Consider the following 13,973-nt stretch of genomic DNA (forward strand, 5'->3'; position numbering starts at 1 on the left):
GTTCCTTTGTTATGATATTCTTTGAAGTTGTCCAAAATTTACATTGCTCATTCCACATAATATTAGGGTGTCCTATAAATGTCAGATTCGGGCATTTTTTTTTTTGTTGCTCATACTAATCACTCTACTCCTTCATTTTTAACTGCGTAGAACTTTATATCACACTTTTGCAACTTTTGGAGGTCAATAAAAATGGATGAAAATTTTGCAGTATGCATCTTGATTCATTTATGGGAGATGAGCCTTTGTGCACATACAGTTAAACTTTGTGCTGTGCAGGAGCACAGTGACCAACGAAAGAGTGGCACTAAATGGTCGAAACATTTTAGGGAAGGCACCAGTTTCAAAGTGGAGCCTTGGTCTGGAAGGCTCGCAACGCGGATGCAGTATTCACATTTCTTCTTCTTTCTCAGAAAAGGAGAAAAAAGATGAAAACGAGGGAGAGCATATTTCTCTCTTCTCTCAAGAAAGCAGAGAGAGAGCTTTTCTTTCTTCCTTTCCAATAACCACTTTGGTGCAAGAGGCAAAATTGGTGAAACCACCCTGACAGTTAACTAATATCTACTAAAATACCTAAACAGGATATTTAAAGGTAGGGAACTTTTTCTGAGCAAATAATTAATAGTAGTATACTTCCCTCCACCGCAGATCCTTAAAAACACTATTACATGTTAAAGTTTTGCTTTAAGTTCACTTGATTCTCAGATAGTTGAACGGGACCTATAGTTTAAAGTGGGATCTGAGGTCACTGTTCGTGGACCTCCACTGAGGATTCAACTCCAGGACTCCTTGATTACAAGGCAACAGATTTACCACTAGGTCATTGGGGAGACTTCGGAGTTCTTTTAGGTATGTAACAATTAATTGTATTGTTCTGATGAAAAAATGTATTTTTATTTAGATGTATAATTAGTTTCAGACTAGTTGTCGTGCATCATGTCATGTCAAACTCATTTAAATGATAGGAGATTTATAAAGAAGGAACTGAGGAAAAAAGTAAAGTACAAAAAATGAAATAATAAATCCTGTTTATTTCTAAAAATAAAGATTTTTACAATGTGTATATATTATATATTGCATACGTAAAAAAAATGTTAATTTTTTAAGAGTATTATTTACATGCATATGCAGGCAAGAAATGCATTCAGTTGCCTTATTGCATTACATATCCTTTATCTCTGAACACTATTGTGTAACTCTATGATGTTTTGTGCTTGCAGTAACAGTGGCATATCGATCATACTCCCTTTGTATGTAAAGGCACCCTGGAATGAAATAATTTACAAATCAATTGTGCAAAGTATATGTCGTAAAAGTAAAGTGCTCCCCTGTGCTTTGCACCATGCCATGAAGGTGTATAGGGGTGTGGAGCTAGGGTTCCACACTTTCCTGATCACAGCCGAAGGTCAGGGTGATGTGATCAGCACCATGCCCCTGGCTGGCTTTACCCCGTACCTGCTTTATAAGATGCTGGGTCGGAGCCACTTGAACAGGTGAAAAAAATTCCGGTTCTCCCCCATCAGGGATCGAACCCTGGTCTCTATATGCCTTCATGGCATGGTGCAAAGCACAGGGGAGCACTTTACTTTTTTTTACTTTTAATCAGATAGATTTTGGTTAGGTTTCTGAAGAATGAGAGAACAATTGTGATGTGTCAATTTCTAAGCTCCGTGTCAGGTTAAGTTTGCAGCAGGTTTTATGTATTAATCTGCGCGAGAACGGATCTCGGAATCATCCGTGCCAGTCTTGCCTGAACCACAGAGCTCTTCGTATCGCAGACAATGAGAGAATCGGCAGTATTGACATTGTACATGCATATCAAGGGGAATGCATTTTTGCTTCTTTTTGTCTCCTGAACCATACAATTTTTAAAGTACTTTCTGCACATAGATTATGTAATAAATGTGTCCCTACTTAATATAAATTGCGAAATATGTTCGAAACATGAGCGCATGTGTGTATGTGTCGAGCACGCGCAAAAGAAAAAAAAACAAAGGTAAAAGTAAACAACAGGCCCCTCTTGAATTTAATGAGTTATTGTTTCTCGTTTAGAAAGAAATAAATTTATGAAAATCTTGGTTGCTTCGTTCGCAATACATACGTTACTATAAGATACACGCCCTTCAAGTTTATACTACCAAAAAAAGCATGATTTGTTATTGGTGATATATACAATGTAGTGAATTGTCTGCTACTATTTCTCAGTTTGGTTTCAATTTATGAATCACTTCACTAAAGCAGGAGCCAAATGTTGATCTGTCCATTTCTTGGTGATAATCACCCTTCCCTTTCTTTGCACGGAACAGTAAACATGCATCTTCAACAAAGCCTTCATTGTCGCCAGTGCGTGAAACAATAAGCCTCCCCCGTTGCTTCAGCCCCACAGTTGAATCAATGTACAAGATACGGTGAAGCATGCCTTGTCCAAATAATTAACATGTTCTTTTTTTTCATTGCGATATCTTTTAATACAGCGGAGATTCTTTTGTCGTCAAACAACAAACAATCGTTTTCTACTCCTAAACTCAACCGCAAATCATTCAATATCCGATACAGTTCATGTGTTCATTGACGGCAAATCACCTCGCGCCCTGTTTTATTTTGGTCTTGTTGCCGTAAGGAGGAATATGTACGAAAACAACTTGTTTAACTTTGAAGAGCTTTTTCCTTTGGATGATGATCAAAATAACACTCGGGGCAAAGCCGGCCACTGAACAGGAGACCTCGATTCAGTCATTCTCGCCACTGTACAGCACAAATAGCAATGAATCACGACAAAAATAGGGTTAAAATAGTGGGATGTGCAACACTGATTCCATGCACTTTGCAACATATTCAGTCTCACTCGACTTGCTCTTGAGCTTTTGTGTTCCTTCAGCACTACCGACTGCCCAGTTGGCGAATCTGCGAATTCATGTCCGTCTACAGTGATTGCAACCGATCAAGTCCATACCTGCTAATGGATGTATATTACACATTAAATAACTGTTTTGTTGCATTTGTGTCGGAATGGAACCCGTGTCAGCGGAACTATATTCTGCGTGCACATTTGGATCTACATATGCAAACAACCTGACGCGAGGCTTGGTCTTGATTCCTTTTCCTCCCCCTAGTGCGTCTGAAAGTCCTGAATATCCCAGAGCATGGTGTTCATTTACCTTTCCAAGCTTCTGGTGCTCCTCAAAGGCCTTGACAAGCCCTTTTGCCCATTCAACAGCCAAAGGGCTGGGTAGGAAGGCCTCTTGCACCACAGGCACTTGGCTGGGGTGAATCACCTGTTTCCCTGTGTAGCCCATCCGAGCTCCTAACTCGGACTGCTCCCTCAGTCCTTCCAGATCTGTAAGATAAGATGTATATTATGCAACGGCAATTACAAATATACAAGGGTCGTTCAAGGTTGACTGGGATTTTCGTACGTAAAAAATCAATGAATAGCCGGATCATGATGAAACGTGCGGGTGACGTAATGTATTCCTTCGCGAGTAACTAGCGCCCGGCATGATGTATTTCGCGCATGCGCAGCAGTTGCAGCGAACATGGCGGCAAGCAGTGTGTCTGTGGCTGTGGAGCAGCGGTGTGTAATCAAATTTCTCGTGAAGGAGAAAGTGAAACCAGCTGAGATTTTCAGACGATTGCAAGCACAGTATGGTGAACAAACGATGTCGAGGACAAGAGTGTACGAATGGTGTGAGCAGTTTCGCGAAGGACAGGAGCTGGTGACAAATGAAGCGCATGGACACATTCGCCCGACTGCAGTCACACCAGTGAATATCGCATGTGTTGAGCAAATGATTCTTGAGAACCGGCGAGTAACAGTGCGGGATATTGCTGCCGAGGTGAATATCAGTGTCGGGATTGTTGAGACAATCATTCACGACCACTTACGCTTCCGCAAAATCTGTGCAAGGTGGGTTCCCCGCCAGCTGACATTCGATCAGAAGTGGACACGCAGGACGGTCTGTGAACAGCTTCTGAATTGGTTTCGAGCAGAAGGTGATGAATTGTTGCAATCCATCATCACGTGTGATGAAACATGGTTGCACAATTCAACCCCAGAGACCAAAAGACGCAGCATGGAGTGGCGGCATAAAGGTTCCCCCCCCCCCCCCCCAAGAAAAGCAAAACGCAGCCGTCCGCTGGAAAGATCATGGCAAGTGTCTTCTGGGACATGAAGGGCGTTATCCATGTGGATTTTCTGGACAAAGGGAGCACGATTAATGCCCAGTATTACTCCACATTGTTGAGTGGTGCTGTACAAAAGTCCATTCGCAAGAAAAGACCTGGGATGTTGTCTGGAAATGTCATTCATCTCCATAACAATGCCCGCCCTCACACGGCCAATGTGACAACAACAACTCTGGCCGACATGCGCTGGGAAGTTCTGCCCCATCCCACCTATAGTCTGGATTTAGCCCCCAGTGATTATCATTTGTTTGCACCCCTTAAAGACCATCTGGGAGGGAAGAAATTCACGACAGACGAAGCACTGCGGAGCGATGTCCTCCAGTGGCTACGACAACAACCAAGTTCTTTCTACGCCAAAGGAATTCGGGGGCTGCGAGAACGGTGCCTCGGCGCGCCCGGAGAATACTTTGAAAAACTGACATAGTTTGGTGTTTCTTCTGCTACCGCGGTGGCTCAGTCGGTAACGTGTCTGACTACCATGCTAAAGGTCCCGGGTTCGATCCCCGGCCGGTTCAAATCCGGGAACTTTTCTAACGGTGGAAGCGGCCCCGGCACCTACCCAGCGTCGAATAACATGGGTACCTGGAGGAAACCCTGGGGGGTAAAGGCGGTCAGGGGCGTGATGCTGATCACATCACCCCCACTCACGACCGGATCAAGAAAGTGTGAGGCGTTACCCCCACACCCCCTATACGCCTTCATGGCGTGGTGCTATGCACAGGGGAACACTTTTTTTCTGCTACCTATTTCCTCTGCAGAAATAAAAGTCCCGGTCAACCTTGAACGACCCTTGTATATACCTCAATAATGTGGCATGAGACCCTAGCAGGGACATTTGTGAATGCTCATGATTGTGATTGATTGAGCTGGTGTTTTAAAGTCCACCTTATGCACAGTAAGGCTAATAGGGATTGGACCTACAGTTTAAAGTGGGATCCAAATCATTATGTGCCTCCACTGGGTATCGAACCTGGGACCCTTGATTGCAAGGCGACTACACTACCACTATGCCATCGTAGAGGCCCATGAATAGAGCCACATATTTATGGTGAATAAAAGATCAATATTTCGGTACAAACACTGGGCATATTTCAGCATCACAAGCAGTATATAAAATGCCATTTCGGCGTTAAAATGGTGAATAATAACCAAAATTTGATTTAAAAACTATACTTATTATACAAAATTAACATTTCACTTCTAATAATACTCTGATAACTATTTAAATGTACTAAGTTTATTCCTGTGTAAAGGAGTCCATTTTTGCTTTTCAAATATTTACACCGGAATTAATCAATTTTCCATGATTTGCATAACGAGCAGGATAATTCAGACCTCAGAAGGTGTCATGTCGGTAAATAAACTCCAAATTTTGTGTTTAAGAGTTTGTTTTGAATTTTGCAGTTCATTTCGTGACAAAACAAGGTAGCAAAATGCACCTCGTGCCTTTCAAAAACATGATTTTTTTTTGTTATCATTTTATGGCTTACCTGTCGTAGAGGTGTAAGCTCAAGTACCTAACTGACTCTAGGCTTCTTAAACCCAAAGGTTTATGGCTGCAGCAACACAAGCCTGTCCCTATCCTGGGCAAGATCAATCCAATCTTTTCCATCCTTACCGATTTCCTTTAGGTCCATCTCAACATTTTCCCCTCCATCTTTGTCTTGGCCTTCCTACAAGTCTCTTACCATCAGGTTTACCAACAAGAATCCTGCAAACTCTTCTTTCCTTTCCCATTCGTGCCAAGTAAGAAATGCTGATTCTTTACATGTGAATATTAGAAGTTTCGTGACACATGAGAGAGTTTCATGTCAGTCTATAATGCTCGACACACAGTTCAAACTAAAAAAAGCCATTGGTGCTTGCTTCCCTATGTCGGATAAGCAACAGTATGCATTGAACTTAGTAAAATCATGGTAAATCATTGCGTGAAAAGTTATTGTTCTCTTTTTTTTCACTCACCTTTATAGTCTATGTACACCACGTCTATTGCTTGCAGGCGAAAGGCCTTTGCAGTTAACACCAATCTCTGCCTCGCATACAAAATTTCTTCAGATGATTTTGATCTTGTAGCACCTAAATCAATGGAGAATTACATTACACACGTGCACAGAGAAAATAAATGTCGTTGCCAGAACAAGTAAGAGAATGGAGGTTTAGGATACTTATTTTAAGCTGTCTGTATTTGGATAAATAAACCTACTATCTAACTCCTGATAGGGGCAATAATGAAGAATGATCATTAAGAGAGACAGATGGAAGAACAAACACACTGAAATACCCATACCACGGCTGAGGCTGAGACGTGAACAATGCCATTAACTGAGCACTCAGTTAGGTGCCTATAGCAATGTAGAACTACAAGGGACAGTCAAATAAAAACCTTCATTTGTTTCCAGTTTTTATCTAGTAGATTTTTGCATGTAAAGTTGAACAAGTTTTGCTGTATTTTAGCATAAGCCCATTTCTGACCCACATATATGTATTTTCAAGTCTGAGTTAATGCCTGTATAAGTCGATAGGAAGTATATTTGGAATGCGGGTGCAGTCACTTATGAGCCACCGTGAAGTTCTTTCCACCCATCTGCATGTGGACTCAGGCCATTGTCGAACTTCCTCCTCTGTAAACTTGCTGGCGTGGCATGGTAAGCATGCATAGACACATTGAATGTTCTTTGCCGTAACATGTCTATAAATTTTAGGCTTCCAGAGGGCAAGAAAGCACTGCTCTTCGCTAGTGCATGTGTATGCAGGAGGTGCCATCTATAAAGTAACAAAATGGCATTGTGAAGCTCACTTGATCAGTGTTGCAGCCTTAAAGTCATTCTGTAAGTAACAGTCGATACCTCACGTAAATTTGACCTGTTTACAGCTCTCCCTCGTACATAGTATATTTATAATCTACTCAAATTTATCCCATATTTATTGTTCTGAATCTCACCATTGTAATACACTATGTGTATGATTTGATTTACAAACTATCGTACCTATATCAGCACATAAATCATCTGATCCAAACACCAGAGCAACGGGGGAAAAGTGACACTCTGGCTTTGCAGCCAATTCAACAGCCTTTCTGCAGATGCTTGGAAGGTCCATGACGGCCCTGGCTGATTCTATGAAGATTATGAGGTTGAACTTCGGCGAATCATCCCTTTTCTGTACTTCACTTCCCAACTTATCTGAAAACTATGGATTGATTATTCAAAACATTACACAAAATCAGCATCACACTATGTAAACAGACACTCTTCCGAAATCTGCAAGTCTGCTCAGTCTGAATATCCTTGGGCAAATGTTGTGTGAATTTGCAAATATAGCATGTCCCATAATGATTATCGGGGTTTCATAGTCGTTTAATTTCTCTTATGTGTGAGGTACAAAGGCAAAGCTTATCTCTTGCGACATGGCACACATTCATCCAGTAGTCAAAGGCTTCTCAACACTTTCGTTCGACACACCTGGACGTGCAGAACTCTTCCCTTTGCAGACACTTACAGTTGTTTGAAACTTATTAAACCATCGACGAATGTTGTTATCAGATGCTCACTTCCAAATCGCTGTACTGAAACAGCAGAACCATACCTTGCAAATTCAATAACACAAAAGGACTTCCGCATGGGAGCCGCCATCTTGTAATACACCTACGCTGCAGTGACTGATGGGAAACAATGATAAGCGCTCAGGGTTGCAATGTACCAAATACTTGAAACCCCGATAATCATTTTGGTACACGTTGGATCTTAAAAGCTATCTTAGGATTTGGCATCGCTGGAGTGCAATAACTAATTCAAACTAGTAGAGGTTCATTCACAACATTTTGGTTGATTTTAATGCATAAAAATTTGTACATAAACTATGGGTTGTATGAGATCCCAAAAATGTCTGCACCAGTACTGAAAGAAAGGGAAAAGAAATACCCACCATCCACATGTATTTCCAAATGCTCAATCCCAACCTCAAGGAATGTTTTCCCAGTTTTCAGGATCCCAAACGGTTTGGGGAGAAATCTTCAACATTTTCCATATCAAAATAAAATTATGAACACTGATATTTATAAATTTTTTTAAAAAAAATCCTCTCCTGCGCACCCTGTGTGTCATTATACATATTTCATGAACTAAAGACGCAGAAACATTTTATTATGCTTTGCATTATTTGGACCAGAAAGGTAAAATCAGGACTCCACAGTAAACAAATTTTGTAACTCGTAATAAAGCATACACATTCATAACAATGGACCATATTAGTGTGATGTCATGCTGCAAGACTGAGTCCAAACAAAGCGGTCATATGGTTTTAGCCTCTTCAAAAGCATTCAGTTTTCCATTGGAGGGTAGCTTAAAGTATTGTGACAGCAGTTATGACACAAAATTGTGATATGTATCGTACATCCATCAATGTAAAGATGAGATTTCGGAGAATGCGTCGATATATTACACATACCTAACAGAGGAGAATGAAAAGAATACATGAATTAGGAAATCAAGTAAAGTGAATGCTTCTAATAGCTTCCATTCTAACATGGCAATAGGTGGTGGCACTGCAGTCACGTGAGTATATGCTGAACTCCCAGAATTCATATCGACAGCATCACTGAAGGTGAAATCGGTCTGGCTCGGCTGAGCTTTAGCTGTGTTCGGAAACTGAATAGCTCGATATTTCTTTAAAAATGCATGATTTCCTTATTCCAGTTATTCTTTACCTTAAGCTTGGTAAGGCATGTATAATATATTGACGTATTCTTCGAAGTCTTACCTGTAGATGGATGTACGATACACATCAAATTTTGATGAAAAGATTATCTCGGGCTATCGACCAGGTGAGTTGTGGAAAAGATTCCAAGCTTTCGAGAGCTAACGTCACTCTCTCTTCTCACTTCTTCCCTGAAGATGAGAGTGACATTCATGGGCATCCAGAAGGGGGGGGGGGGGGGTGCCCCCTTCCCCCCTGGAAAATGAAAGTCAACCAAAAATTATGTATTTCACACATATAATTTCATTTTAGCCACAATAATATGTGTTAATTATTGCATTAACACCATAAATTCAAATTTAAGCAATGTTTTTTTTAGGGAACTACACTCTTTTGGGGGAAAATGTGACTTCTTTGCCCCCCCCCCTGTTAAAAAATACCTTCCTTGCCCCTTCCTGGGAAAAATCCTATGAACGTCCATGGTGACGTTAGCTCTCGAAAGCTTGGAATCTTTTCCACAACGCACCTGGTTGATAGCCTCAGAGAATCTTTTCATCTATTCATCGACTGGGAAAGCTTCAATACTTACATCAAATTTTCTTTCATAACTGCTGTCATAATTTTCCTGTCGATGGAAAATTCGATGCTTTTGAATAGGAGAAAACCATGTGTCACATTTGTTTGGACTCAAATCATGCTCAGTCGTCTGCTGTGGCATCATCACTAATATGGTCCATTGATACACAAACATGGAAACTTTAATTTTAACAGGAACATAGTAATGACTAACTTACCCACTCCAAATGCTCGACTGAGTCAACCTTTGGGAGGTGCAGCGTAGGAGGCACGTTCTTCGCTCCAACAATAGCTGCCAAGTCTTCTTCGCACAAGCCACTTTCTACAGAATTTAGCCTCACTGACCACTCTGGACATTTGGTTGAGGACTTGCCTGTATTCAGCAACTTCCTGATTGTATCCCGTGCTACAGCCTGTGGGAATTATAAATATTGCACACAAATAAGCAAATAAATTCGGTATAAATATTAGGACTGGCTTGTAATTTTTCCTGATACTGATAATGCATTTGCCAATACTGATCTGGTATAAAACTTCTAAGGTTGTGAATGTTTTGTTCACTTCCATAATTGGTAAAGGTAAGGTAAAGTTCCCCATACACATGGCACCATGCCATGAAGGCACATTTAGGGATGTGGGGGTAGGGCACCACACATTCTTGATTTCAGTCATTTTGGAGGTCATGTGATCAGCACCATGCTCTGGCCACTTTACCCCACAGGTACCCATTGATTTGAGAGCTCTTTATGTGGTTCACAAAACTGCATATTTAAATATTTGCTCAAGTACATATTAAATAAAAATACTGATAAAGAGTACTTGAAGTGAGGGGTGAGACAAGGGTAGCTCCCCGAGTTAATCACTACCTTTTCTGCCTGTAGGTAAAACCTCCTACCTTTTTGTTTATTGCTACTCCATCTTCACAATCCATGGCAATGCAGTCAACATTAAGTGAAATTCCTTTTTTTAATTTCCGTTCATCATCACCAGGGATATACATCATGGCTCGTCGAGGAGTGTACTTCCTAACCTTCAGAGAAAAAAAAAACAGCTGTTAAAACAGACATACATTGCAACATCAGGTTATGAACATGATGAGTTCCAATATGATATGGTTGCAAGCTTTCAAGCAGGCACGTATCCAGAGGTGGGGCTTAGGGGGCTCGAGCCCCCCCCCCCCCCCCCCGAAAGTTTTAGGTTTACACTAGATAAAATGAGTTTTTCTTGTTTATTGTGGTGTGAAATAAAATAAAGTGACAATAATTTAAGGAGAGAAATAATTATCTAGGCAAGACGGAGAATGTTCCGTAACCCTGTTATTGATAATAGCACATATCCAAGATGGGGCTCGACCCTCCCCCCAGAAAATTTTTCAGTTAACGTTTGATTAAATTAGGTTTTTGGCTTCTTGAATAATGTGAAAATAATTTAAGGAGAGAAATAATTATCGAGGCAAGACGGAGAATGTTTTATACCCCTGTTATTGTTAATAGCATTTATCCAAGGTGGGGATGACGTGGCTCGAGCCCCCCCCCCCCCTCCTCAGGAAATTTTTCAATTTACACTAGATAAAATTAGATTTTTGGCATCTTGAATAATGTGAAGATAATTTATAAATCTGAGAGAAATAATTATCGAGACAAGACGGAGAGTGTTCTATAACCCTATTATTGTCAATAGCACGTATCCAAGGTGGGAATCAGGGGACTCGAGCCCCCCTTCAGGAAATTTTTATGTTTACACTATATAAAATTAGGATTTTGGCTTCATGAATAATGTGATGATAATTTGGGAGAAATAATTATTGAGACAAGACAGAGAATGTTCCCTGTTATTGTTAATAGCAAGTATCCAAGGTGGGGTTGAGCTGGCTCGAGCCCCCCCCCCCCAGGATTTTTTTTTTACACTAGATAAAATTAGGTTTTTGGCTTTTGGAATAATGTGACGATGATTTAAGGAGATAGATAATTATCGAGGCAAGACGGAGAATGTTCTAACCCTGTTGTTGATAATATTGCACGTAAGCTTTTCTTGCGCTTTCGGTGTTGTCGCAGCGCACTTAAGCACTATGTAGACTTATCAGTATTTGGAAGCTGCACAGCAAAGGTAGCGCCACACGTAGGGCGATTTGTTGTAATTTCTAATCTCTGGAAGGCGGGAGAGGGCACATTCTTGAATGAGAGAAGGAGTCAACTACTGGCAATATTAACGAATCGTTTTATCTGCGGAACGTTCTAGAATATAATGAGGATATAAATACGCGGATTCAATTTTTTGGTTGATCTGTACAAAGAATCGGTTAATGAGATTTCAGAGGTAAAGTGTCATACAGTCGATTAGTGATCAGTCAGCGTCCTCTGGTTGCTTTATATAGTGATTCGAAAATTAAGACATTGACAACAGGAGAACTTCCGGGGCCTCAGTGTAGTGCTAGTTCGGGCCGAGGGCCGAAGAGCAAGGCCTCTCTCTCTCTGTCTCTCTCTCTCTCTCTCTCTCTCTTTCTCTCTTGTGAATATTTCAGCAGTACCGGATATTGGGGTGGTTTATTAAAACAGAAATAAGCTCCATAGATCAACTGAAAATCAAAGTTTTGAGTGATGATTTAGTTTTGCCAGAACTAAATTTCGTATATGCAGTCCGAGAATTTCGTAGTATAAAAAAAAAAAAATACTTTGTTTAAGCTTACTGGGTTCGAAACACATTCAAACACTTAACTACCATAAAGAGACAGCCGAAATTTTTATGAATGTCGAGAAGAGAAAGCAAGATGATGTTGCATATGTAGACATTTTAGGCGGAAATTGCAGGCTCTACCAGAACCCAAATCAGGGCTCTACCAACTGAGCCACCTAGCCATCCTTGACTTCAACCGATTTTTCGTTAAAATGTCTACATAGTACATGTCCTGTGCATATCAAATCGTAAGGTGTTGCCTGTATAGTGAACAAGCACAGAAAATATAGGAGAGAGAAGAAAACTGAGGAGCATTCCCACCGGTTGAGGAGAAGTTTTTTCTTCTGTGGTCAACAAGAGCTACTACTTCGAGGTAGCAATGACAGTGGCCTACTAAGGAGATTTCACACCGTGTCACCTGAGGATTTCACAAGTCGAAATTAGGTTTGTGCGGCCTTTTGTGTCGCTACGGTGTGAAATATTGCTGTTGATTGGCCCATTCCAATCGACATGTATCGCGTGTCCTTCGGTCTGAAACCTTCCTAAGTCTTGAAAATCCAAGTCACAAGGATGGAAAATTAGGGTCTTGTTAAGGTTAGGTGTAAAGGCAGGCAAACGACAGCACCCTAAAGGATCATATCCAAACCTGCAGGAAGAACGCATCTTACTTTAATCTCCAATACAGAATGATAAAAACTTCCTGTGAGTTGATTTTTAAAAATGTGTCCAAGATAAAGAGTGGCGTGCCCAGGGTTTTCGGAAGGGAGAGGGGTTACGCATACCTACTATTTTTGGTGGTCAGTCCTGATTTTGTCATTTTTTCGTGTCTTTGACGTTCTTCTTTTATGTTTTAAAAAAAAGGAATACTGGGTCAAATGGGGTTATGACCTCACCAACCCTCCCTTGGGCACGTCACTGGAGATAAATGAGTAAGCATTTGATCATACTGGGTGACGAAATATTAGATGTGTTGGGAACGGAAGGGTTTTCACTGTGCATTAATTGTTTCGTGATCCAGTCGTATTTGAGATGATTTCCTTTGTTTCGTGCCGATATATGACAAGACAGCGGAAGCTGTGACAGGCATTTTTGAACACTTGTGAGTGCTAAGGCCTGAATCTGAACAATTTGGTGGGTTTCGGCTTTTATAAGAGCTGCAAACATGGAAGGACAAGACACGTTAGTGGTATTCAGGCTCAAATCAGAGAGAAATATTCGAGAGCTGTCTGCATCCAGTTCGCAGCCACAATTTGAATCTCGCGTTGTCGAGTGGATTGTACATTCCGTGCATGTGTAACAGCTTTGTAAAAACACGCAAAACATCATAGATGTTTTTATGCCTGATGAGAAGAAATTAACAAACACACATACTGAGTTGGTTCCGGCACACAATGTTAATGCATGGAAACAGGGGAGTCGAGTGGTAAAAAATGTTCCGATTTCACGTTCTGATTAAAATGACAGCCTTACAGTGGCGACGATTTAAGGGATAGTTGCTCCCCATTTTTTTGCCTCAACATTATGGCCTCTAAATGTTAAGCCTTGTCTACCAAGAGAAAGTAAACTTTCCTTGCACCGCCCCCCCCCCCCTGTTTTGGAACCCAATGGCCACCACTGGTCTAAAATATACAATTGTGAGGTTCTTACTATACCCCTTAAAAAATGGTGTTGAGCCCCCCCCCCCCCTGAAAGGAATTCCTGGATACGTGCCTGCTTTCAAGAATGAACGTCACTCACAAAAGCATCTGTAACTTATCTGGCTGAATTACCTGAGAGAGTTACTTCATCATTTCTTACCAGTAAGGCATGGTTTCGGCTAAGCTATGGGTTTGGGTTTTAAGGCC

The 13,973-nt window shown here is 41.0% G+C and overlaps 1 protein-coding gene across 5 annotated transcripts in view; it reads right to left on the minus strand.

The window, feature by feature from the left end:
* Positions 1–1,017: 1,017 nt before the first annotated feature.
* Positions 1,018–13,973, minus strand: part of LOC145989183 (citramalyl-CoA lyase, mitochondrial-like) — a 35,782-nt gene continuing 22,826 nt past the window's right edge. For 4 of the 5 annotated variants that reach the window (XM_083124481.1, XM_083124482.1, XM_083124480.1 and 1 more), the window contains exons 3-8: positions 10,352–10,486; positions 9,675–9,869; positions 7,173–7,374; positions 6,148–6,261; positions 3,159–3,337; positions 1,018–1,265 (exon numbers count right to left, since the gene is read on the minus strand). In XM_083124481.1, coding sequence (XP_082980607.1) covers positions 1,173–1,265; positions 3,159–3,337; positions 6,148–6,261; positions 7,173–7,374; positions 9,675–9,869; positions 10,352–10,486 — 918 coding nt within the window. In that variant the 3' untranslated portion in view covers positions 1,018–1,172. The remainder of the gene's footprint in view (positions 1,266–3,158; positions 3,338–6,147; positions 6,262–7,172; positions 7,375–9,674; positions 9,870–10,351; positions 10,487–13,973) is intronic. The other variant, XM_083124484.1, reaches the window with a different exon arrangement.

The sequence above is a fragment of the Lepisma saccharinum genome, chromosome 6 (genome assembly GCF_977018435.1).
Source record: "Lepisma saccharinum chromosome 6, izLepSacc3.1, whole genome shotgun sequence".
NCBI lineage: Eukaryota > Metazoa > Arthropoda > Insecta > Zygentoma > Lepismatidae > Lepisma > Lepisma saccharinum.